The sequence below is a fragment of the Alligator sinensis genome, unplaced genomic scaffold (assembly GCF_000455745.1).
Source record: "Alligator sinensis unplaced genomic scaffold, ASM45574v1 scaffold670_1, whole genome shotgun sequence".
In the NCBI taxonomy this organism is placed as follows: Eukaryota; Metazoa; Chordata; order Crocodylia; family Alligatoridae; genus Alligator; species Alligator sinensis.
This window is the reverse complement of record NW_005842297.1, coordinates 705320-716115: the sequence shown is the minus strand read 5'-3', so window position 1 is coordinate 716115 and position 10796 is coordinate 705320. Positions and strand designations below refer to the sequence as shown.

The following is a 10796-nucleotide window of genomic DNA, read 5'->3' as shown; positions in this document are numbered from 1 at the left end:
AGCCAAAATGTTGTTGAAAAGCTATTAATAGATCTATTATCCATAAATTTGTCTAGGCCCTTTTGGAACCTGGCAATGCTCTGTGCCTCTACCACTTCTGTGGCAATGAGTTTCACAAGTTAACTACTTTCTCTTGTTAGTTTTAAACTACAGGTTTTCTTCGCTGTATGTGGGTTCTGTATGTCTGAATTCACTTTTATGCAAAGTTTTATACCAAAAATTCATTATATGCGAGGCAAATTCACTTTAATGGTTATAGAGAGGATGGAAGTGGGCTTCTCTCTGTAGATGTAAGGAAAAGGACTAGGAGCAATGGCCTCAAGCTGCAGTTTGGGAAATTTAGGCTGGAGATTAGGAATTTTTGACTATGAGGGTGGTCAGTCATTGAAACAGGCTATTTAGAACAGCTGTGGACTCTTCAACCCTGGAAATTTTCAAGAGCAGTCTGGACAGACATTATGACTGAAATGGTTTAATCAAGGATGATCCTGCCTTGAGCTGGAGTCTGGACTAGATGACCTTGGGAGGTCTCTTCCAGCCCTCTTTCCTATGATTCTATACACAGCTGGGTCTAAACTGAGAAATGACTGCTAGATTACTGCTTTGGTGGTTTCATTTTGTATAGATCTTGATCTCTCCTGCAATCTCTTCTTTCATTCCTCTTTGCTTTCAAATATGGTACACCCTTGTTAAAAAGCTGGCTTTGGAATGACCCTTGTTATACCTGTGTCAATATATATCTATCCTTTCATCCCATTTACTTCCCATTTTAATTCTTCAATGTGTTTGTGTTTTGAAGTGGTATTTTATAACCTTGTATTGCTTTAGTTCTTCTGTATAGCATTCCAAGCACTATAATAGAAAGGGGGTGCTGTATAAATGCAATTATTTGGCCAAATCTTGATTGATTTTTTAACCCATCATTTAAAATTAAGGCACTCAGGAGGTTGCCAATTATTCATATAATATTTATTATTACAATATAATAATAAATATGCTCACTTTCATATGGGAGAACTCACAATGCCAACTTTTAAAATCTTGATAACAGTTAAAATATATAGCTACTAATAAGATGGTAGCTGAATCAAAAAGTAAAATGACTTGTACCTCTGCTGAAGAATAATCATGCCTGGGGACTGGTAGGGCATGAAGGCATTTGGGGCTGAATCCAATTTTACTTTAAACGCCTAAATGGCACATATGCAGCTGTGTAACTCAGCACTGGGAACTTACACACAGTTTATAATTCAGCTCTCAGTACACAAGCATGCACACAGCCATTGAGCAGGGCTGTGTTCAGGCCAGGCCAGTATATGTATGAGCTAGATGACTCCTGAAATAGCAGCTAGGCAATCCCTATAACTTGCAGGTATTAGACACTGGCAGAAGAAGATGAGATGGGCCCTGTATGTTGTAGCCCTATAGCTTAGGGAGTAGGAAACACAGGTCCTAAGCTCTCCTTACCAAGGGGATTTGAACCTGTATCTCCTGCTTCCTTGCACTCTCCTAACCACCATGCCACAGGCTAGGAATTACACAGACCATCTCCAGCCTTCCCCTCTAAGCTGGCCTGCTCATCATGCAAGGGAGGGAAGGAAGGGAGGAAAAGAAGAAAGCAGGGGGTAAGGCTCAGCAAGACGGACTCTGCCCTGGGTAGGAGAGGGCCCTGGATTCTAGCTGGCACTTTCATCTCCCAATGGGGCAGAAACTTCCCCATTGCTCTCTATCCATTTTGACCAATGACTGTTAAATGACAGATGTGGTACGGCAGCCTCAACAGGAAGGCTGGAGAAGTCTAGATAATACCTAAGCTTTGCTGGGAAGTAGGAGATGTAGGTTCTAGCCCTTTCTCTCTGCATGGCATAATACCTCCTGGGCACTGAGGACAGCACTGTGTTCATTGGGACTTGCTGCCACTCTTAAAAAAAGTGTTGCCAGTAAGCATATACACAGAAAGGTACAATCACAAGAATGTTTCCGTAGTGCTACAAACACAAAGATGCCAGCCATTACTTTACAACCATTTCTAGGGGGGAAAATGGTAAATTGGGATTTCATTAAAGGATTTAAGCACAAGGTCTACCTTAAAGTAAATATACCGCCCTCTTATTTCAAGTACATCCATTTATTCCAGAGTTCTGGATTAAAAGAGAAATTCTAACTAATACTTACACTACTGCCAACCAATACTCAAACAGTAGAATAAAATTAATTAAATCCTGACCCCTTTGGCACGTCTAAAAGTTCATTAATACGCCATAGTTACTGAGTGTTAAGTCTAGTATTTGTATAATCAAGGACTAAATTAATGTGCTGTAACTGGTGCTGGTGCGTGCCTTTTTAGTGACCCTGTTGTGCAGCAGCCTAATTATAGTGCGCAGTAGCATATTAGCACTGCTTGTGCTGTGACGTGCTACTGTGCAGTATTATCAGGCTATTGCACAGTTAGTGTCTTGTGTAGACGCACCCCTTTTAAATCAATGGGATTTTTCCGTTGACTTCAATGAAACTAAGATTTTACCCTGCATAGAGATAAAAAAGATCAAATTTTGGACTGTGTGAGTAACCCATCAAATGACAAAAAGTAGATTTCTGTGGTACAAGTAGCACAGCCACTAAAATGATTACTTCTTGCAGACTTTTCTTGCAGACATTATGGCAGGCTAGATGCATAATGGCATTGCTATTATGAATATGGTCTCTCTTAGGGAGGCGAAAAAAGAGACTAATATTGGATACAATATGCTAGACAGAGTTGTGTGGCTAAATTAACTTAGTTGATTTATTAAGCATTCCATCACGTTCTTCTCACCCTCCCACAGCCATGAACAAGCCTTCCTATGCTTGTATTTTTTTTTCTCTACAAGGCTTAAATCCTTTTTATATAAAGTCATTTCTTCTATACATAATATATTTGTAATGGATATTTTTTATGCTTTTGCAGGTTCTCAGCAATATACATTCATTTCTATAATAAATATCTATAATAACTATATCCTGGACACTGTTTGTCATTCCTAGGACTGCTCTTGTATATACCATTTCTAAAAAAGCTATTTACAGACTAAATACATTGTACCTCAAATCCTTTTATGCTTATGTTTTATAATGAAGTCTTGTAACCAATAACCTTCAATTATATAACATTTGTGATATGGAAGAAAGCTACATGGTTACCTTTCTATTTATACATACAAACATTTTTACAACATGCATTTCAGAAGGATTTTAAGTCTATGGACCTACTGTACAGACTAAAACGTTGTGTTGACATAACAAGGAGATGGGAAAGGTCTATCAAATCACTGATCCATGAACATAGTCTGTAAACAGGTTTTGACAGATCAGGATGTTGACAATGTACTGAGGCAGGCCTTTCCGTTTGAAAGGCAAAGAGCAGAGCATACACACATAGGCACACACACAGTTTGCCTTTTTTACCCATCCACAATACTTCATTTGTTTTTGTGTCTCATTGATCTGTGCATGTAATACCAAATTTAGCATCATCTAGGAATTAATGAGTGCCATTTTTAACATCTGTTGGCCACATGGACCTTCACTCAGCTGTGAAAATGGAATTCAGATCTTTTTACTTGCAATGAACAGAGCAATGTGTGGCTCAGAAGAAAATGGCAGATATTATGGTACCATTTTGAGATTGCATAAAATTGCACTTTCAGATTTTAAGTTGTATAGGGAAGGGGTCAGGTTGCATTATTTGCTTGTACAGAATGTAGCACAATGAAGCATAACCGGAGCCTCCGGCCATTACTGTAATAGAAAAAATAATAAATCGTCAACTCCAACAAAACTGTATTGAACAGAGGAGCAGAGGCATAACATGATGCCTGAGTGCCCTGGGCAGCAGTACCATATGGGACAGTCACTGCCTATGCTGCTGTCAGCGCAGCAGAGGCTGGTCGGGCAGCACAGATGCTTCTATATTTTCACTCCCCACTGGGGTTGGCACCTTGCACTTGTGTCCCACTCACTTCTGCCCCCTCCTTTGTTATACTACTGCAGGGAAGACTATAGCCAGTGAGTCTTAGCAACATCCTACTGGGTGTATCTTTGGTTTTTGAATTGTTCACTTTGATGAGCTTGTTGTCACTTCTACAGTCAAGGAATAATATATGAGATACCGTGTGGTCACAACTTCGGCCCTTATTCAGCTGCATTCTCAGCAGTTACACAGAGCTCCCAACCAACTAATTCACAACATTTCACCTTGCTTGTCCACTCAGCCTCCGCTAGCTTGTATTAAAAAAGCTTCTCCATACCCCTCCAGGGAAGCAAAAGCATTATGAATTAATTTAAACAAGCAAGTCATTCTCTACAATTTTGCTATAAACTAGTGAAATTACATTGTCAATGACAGACCCATGCTAAACTTATGCAACTTTAATACAAGTATCAATAGCCTAATGTAATGTAAAAAGACCTGCAAGAATAGCTCAATATACAACGAGCATTTGCAATGTTGTGGTATTACCTTTGTGTTACTGTTCACAAAAGTTACCTCTACAGATGTCAGGCTGATAAAAAAGGAGAGAGGAAGAAAAGATACATTTTTCCAATTATTTGACCTCCTTTAATGGGAACTCTTCTTTGCTACAATTTGTGTATTGATTGAACCCTTTATCAACATTTATTTACTTTCCAGTGGGTACTTTGTGCTGATTAGGTGAGAGGATTAGTTTCCTTCCGGCTATTTATAACACTGCTAATGATTTTCTTTGGTGTGAACAACTCCTTATTTATCTTGAGATGTTTTTCTTGATAGGGACAAAATCAGGACAAGAAGTCTATTGCAATTCATTTCACATGGTACAAAAGACTGGCCCATTTCCTTAGGGTGACCATACATTTTAGTCTCACTAGGTTATTCCCATTTTAAACACATAGGCATCCTGCTGGTTTGGTCATATGATTGCTTTTCCTTTGTTTTCCGGGGGACCCTCCATCCCAACCTTTCTCCCAACCTACACAATTCCCTCACTATCCAGTGCACTCAGCTGAGGCTGGAGCTCAGATACACCTGAGCAGCCAGAAAGCAGGGTGTCTCATTTTGAAACCAGGGAAAACTGGACACCCTATATATGCTGCAAATGGATCTTCCCAGGCAGAAGTCCTTGCAAATAGCCACATCTTTAACAAAGACAATGTTTTTAGGTTTGCTTACAATTTAGACTATAGCTATAGCTAGTTCCTTTTACTTCTGTTATTAAATCTTGGTATACTTCTAAGAAATGCAGTGTTTAGACAAGTATTTAGTTTTTGATGCACCTTCTGACAACATTACAGTTCCAGAGAATACAACTGACCTTTGATTCACAATAGTTTGACTTTAGGGATGGTTATATTCTGGAACAGGTTTGTGATCAGATGAATTAGCTTTTCTCCTTGAGGAATACTGCTTTATATACAAATACATTTGCTACTACAGAAATCATGGCCCGTCCCTATCTATTGGTCAAATGTAAACATTAATTAATCATTTTAAATAACTTTAAAAGTATTCAGACATGACATTATAGAGCCTTCCTTCCTTACTTAAAAAGTGCTTTCTCAGCCTCCAATGCACTCTGCAATTTACAGGGACATCAATATTGTATAAGGGGAAAGCATGCAACCATGGTTTTCACTGAAGACTTGGCTCTGTCCTGTCAGTGTGCAAAATAAGCAATTATTTGTTTGAACTTTATCTAACTTGCTTCAGGTACTTAGTATAATGAACCAACATTTCTTTCATACAACTGCAACATATTATCCTGTCAAGCTGCATGCCTAATATGAATGCTAGTTTTAGTTTTGCTCTCAGTCTCTCTTGCAGCCAGTGTGATGTATTAAAATTACAATGAACCCATCTGCATTTAGCTTTTACATAGAAAAATATTTTCACAGTTGCCATCTGGCTCTTCATTAATTTCAGATAATGGTAGCAATGACACATTTGTAATGGGATGTCCTAATGCAATTCGATTAAACTGGAAAACATAATGAAAACATACAGCAGATTTAACATTAAAAATGTACTTACCTTCATATGTTCCACTTTCTAGAAGAGCACCGCTTTTCTCCAACTCCATAAAATCTTCAACAGTGATGAAAATATAGTCCACACCAGGGACCTCTCCCTCCTTATGTGGCCTTGTGGTGCCTGATAATGAAAGACAAAAGCACATTGTCAAGCACATTAACTGCAATTAAATGCAGAAGCTAACCAAGGTGTATCAGACTGGTTTGCAATCCAGGGCCAGATGTTCTAGGTCCCAGATCACAAAGTCCTGGCTAATGAAACTATTATTTTGCTTTGATTTTTGTACTGTTAGAGAAGCTATCACTGAGGCCAAACACTTGAATGTTATATTAGTTTTCGTTATATGTATTTATGAATACCACATCTGCTGTGGCTTTAAATAAAAAAGTAACAGTTATTTAGTTTTAATATTTACAGTGTCAAAGTCTGCTTCTGCTAAATACAATTTTTATTTATTGTAGTTTCTGTGAACAGGATACATTTTAACAATATATATTTACTACATGAAGCAACAAATCTGTAACTTAAGATCTTAAGGTGCTTCTGTTTAAAATTCTTATTTTGATCCCACTCTACCATCAACATTCAAAATGAAAACTCTGTTATCGTTAGGTGGCAAATTTAAGGAGGTTGGGATGCTCCTGGGGCTTATACCTGAATCTCTTTCAATATGTTTTCATTGCTCTTAGGGGAGGGGGAAGTGCCAAAGAGAAATCCCACATCTAGAAAATGGACAGACAGGATTACTCATAACTAGGCTAGATTGATGGTATATTTTTTAAGGTTACTCAATATGGATACATTTTACCCCAAGATTTTCTATGCACAAAGATGCAGGAAATGTAGAAAAGAAGAATGTCCATTTCTGCTGCCCCTGAGCTCCACAGAAGAATGCTAATCATCATTCAAAAGTAAAATTTGTCATGAAGAAAGAAAGAACTGTTTTTTATTAAGTGACCAAACAGTAAAGCCCCTATCTGACCATGAGCTCTTGTGTTGGGAGACACCTGTGTATAAGATCATCCTGAGTCTTCACAGGTTCAGGAAACGCACAGGTTTGACTAGGAAGAGTCAGGGATCAAAATACGACCTTATCACATGTTCATTTGCAACAGTTGCAAATTACTGGACTGTTGTGATCTATTAAAGTTAGTACCAGTTAGGGCAATTTGCAGGTTCACTTGCAACAGTTACAAGTCATTGGAATTTAGTGATCATTTAAAGTTAGTATGTATTAAGAGAGAACTGTCACCTGAAAGGGAACAACTTTGCAAAGCCACAAGTGCATGTAACACATGCTAGACTGCTTGAATGTACTTCTGCTCATTTTAATTGCACTTAGTGTTACTTTAAACACGTGACACCACCCATTTTGCCAGAGAAACCTGTGGATTTTGCTGTTTTGCAAACAGGTTTCTGCAGTCCGGCAGAGTTCCAGTCTGCAAAGGCTGGGAGGGAGTGGGAGGAGGGCGATCAAGTAGAAGGTGCCATGTGCATGTATGTGCTCACATGGGCACATGGCTGCCAGGCAGCCTGGAGAGCAGCTCCCAAAGCTAAGTTGAGGGGGGAGGAAGGGAACAGAGGGAGGGAGTTGGGCAGGGCTGGGGCTGGGTTTGCTGCCCACCCAGGTGGTGCGTGGGGCTTGGGGCCTAAGGCCACAACATGTGGCTGCAGGGCCCCAGCAGGGGGCAGGATGGGGCTACAGGTGGCTTCTCCAGGGGGTGGGGGAATCCGGCCAGCCCCTTGCTGTGGTGCACACTCCCAGAGGGTAGGGGTCAACTGTGCCCTCCAGATCTGCGCATGGAACTGGGATGGGGCAGGCTGCCTGCTGCAGACTTGGGCTCCTGCCCTGCTGCCATCCCCCGGGGCCTCCGCAGCCCAGAGGGTTCAATCCAACACTTCAGGGCACAGCAGGGCCATGCAGAAAAGCTGCTTGCTGCCAGTTGTGATGCTTAGGGGGTTCATGGGGGTGCATGTGCACCCCCTGAGAACACTGGTGCACCCCCTGACTGGCAACATTCGCCACTTAGGTGATGACGGGGGGGCAGGCAGGAGCAGCGGTGCCCCCCCTGCAAGCACCAGCTGATCCCTGCAGCTGCTCCCAGAAGCAGCCTCAGCCACTCCCGGAAGTGGGGCTGCAGTGTCACAATCGGGTGTTGCGTGATTGGCCACAGGGGAACCCCCTCCCCAGTCAGCAGGACTGGTCGCAGGTGGGGGGGCACGTGCTCCCCTTAACTAAGGTGGCACCAGTCACCCATGTTTACCACTTTGAGCTCTGTGCTTCCCTGGTGACGGGTCCCCTGTGCATGCGGTGGCAGTGAGGGGACCCATCATCACCACCCTTGGTGATGCTGTGCACACAGGGGGATGCATCACCATGGCAGCATGGAGTTCGCAGTGGCAAGCATCCTGCATGGCCCCACAGTTCTCTACAGAACTGGGTCACACCCACTGGGCTGCAGAGGCCCCAGGGGAGGGCAGCAGGGCAGAAGCCTGCAGCAGGCAGCCCACTCTGTCCCCACCCCATACACACATCTTGGGGGCACAGGCCCCCCCTCTCACCTGGGAATGCACATAGTGGTGAGGAGCTGCCCCCACCCTCAAACCTGCAGTAGGAAGACAGCAGGCAGGGAGCCAGGCTCTGCTTTGCTGCAGCAGCAGTCACTTCCTGCTGGGGCCAAGAGCCTGTGGAACTCGGTCCCTGGCCCCATAGCCCTTGCAGCTAGGGGCCCCCTCTGGCAAGGCTGGGAGGACAGGTAGCTGAGAGGGGAAGTGAGGGTCATGAGCAGGGCCAAGGTGCTACGGATGGGGATGTGAGAGGCACCAGTAGGGCTGGGGGGGAGGATGTGGGGAGGAGTGGGGTGCCTTTCATTTTAATCACAGATTTTTGGCGTTTTATCAGAGAAGTTGAAATTTTTTTAATCAGAGAATTCAGTTTTTTATCAGGGAAAATGAGGACCCCTGGTAATGATCCTACTTTGAGTATATACACTTTAGCCAATAAGGTTGCCTTTTATCTAGTCTTTTTCTTGGAATAAGTAGGGTAATGATAATGATATGATATCTACAAAGATTAAGTTTGTTGTTTCTTAACAACAACTTCTTGTTTCTGGAACCAACTTCCAAGAGAAGTGGTGCTGGCTCCTACCCTGGGGGTCTTTAAGAGGAGGTTAGACGAACTCCTTGCTGGGGTCGTTTGATCCCAGTACTTTTTCCTGCCATGGCAGGGGGTCAGACTTGATGATCTGCTCAGGTCCCTTCTCGCCCTACTAATTATGAAACTATTAAATAAAAATATTCTTGGTGGGCATGAAAGAAGACTGAATTGAGATAAAAACACATCAGAAGTTATAAAAAACCCAAACATATTCATAGAGTGCTATTTTTACAACCCCCCCCCCAAAAAAACCCAGAGTTCAGCAATACAGAATATCTGTCTTCCTTCCTTCCTTCCTTCCTGTTAAAATTAAAAAATTCTTAAACATTTAAAAGTCAAGAAGGTGTGAATAGAACATCAGGAAACATTCAGTGATGGTTCCAAAACAAGCCTAACTTCTTCTGTCCCAGCACAACCACTGTCCGTGGTGAATGTTCCATGTCTACTGTTCCCTCTTAGGTCACACATTTCTATTATTCCCAAGAAAAATCTATGCACTTCCTAATAGACTGTGAACCTATTTTCTAAACTGGAGGCCAGAGAGCAAAGCCCTCTCTTCCTTCCGTGTATGAACCAAAGACTGTAATCTCTTTCCAATTACCCTCCACAAAGCATGGCTCTTATCTTCTACTCCACTCCTTAATATTTACCACTTTTTCATCTGAGACAGTACAGGCATGTCCACACATGCAAGCACATGTGCTTGCAGCAGCTCAAATAGAAACGGTGCAAATTTGAGCTGGGGCTTTTTGCTTCAGCGCACGTGCTTGGAGATGCACTTTGTTGTGGAGCAAATTGTGCCACTTGGGGCAAAATAACCCTGCCTGGCTCCTCCCGGATCTTTAGCCAGGGGGAGCTAGAGCCTAGGGCCAGCACCTGTGCTGTTCCCAGCAGTATAAAAAGCTGCCCTGGCAAGTAGCTCAGGGCTACTAGCTCTCAGGAGCTTCTGGGGCCCAGCCAACTGGTACCTGGGGACACTACCTCTTCTGCCAGCTGAACTGCTGCAGCAGGCCTGAGAGTTCCCTGAACCCTCTACCCGCTGCAGCAGCAGTAGAGGCATCTGCCCCTCTGGGCCAGCTGCCAGTGGACTGTGGTTGCAGGGTTGGTCTTTGTGTGGCACTACTGCCATTTGTGCCCCCTGCCCGGCCATCTGGGTGGCAATCACCCAGAAGATGTTCTGGGTGTGGTGGCCTGCTTTGAACTGTCAAAGCATGTCCTCCTAGCCCCATTTGTCCAGGAGTTCAGCCAAAGCCAGCTGGGTCCAAGGTGGCAGCTCTGAGCAGGCATGGTCTTGCCACTAGCCTCCCTAGCAGGAATTCTGGTGTTCCCTATTGGAAAACTGAAAAATCCCTGATTAAAAAAAAAACCTACAGTCACAACAGGGGGTTCAACCCCCAAACAAGGGGTACAGGTCCCCAACAGGGGGTTCAACCCTCAAACAAGGGGTACAGGCCCCCAACAGGGGATTCAGCCCCACAACAGGGGATTCAGCCCCCACACAAGGGGTATGGCCCCCCAATGGGGGGAAAAATGGCCCCCACAGGGGCTGCCTTCCCCCTTCCAAGGCCCACATGCTCCCATCCTAGGCCCCCA

At 43.3% G+C, this 10796-nt stretch overlaps 1 protein-coding gene across 1 annotated transcript in view; it reads right to left on the bottom strand.

Moving 5' to 3' along the window:
* The window catches only part of MAGI2 (membrane associated guanylate kinase, WW and PDZ domain containing 2), an 880265-nt gene that overhangs the window by 509567 nt on the left and 359902 nt on the right, over positions 1-10796 (bottom strand). Inside the window, exon 3 of the mRNA XM_025209602.1 lies at positions 6047-6166. Within this exon, the coding sequence (XP_025065387.1) occupies positions 6047-6095 (49 nt within the window). The 5' untranslated portion in view covers positions 6096-6166. The remainder of the gene's footprint in view (positions 1-6046; positions 6167-10796) is intronic.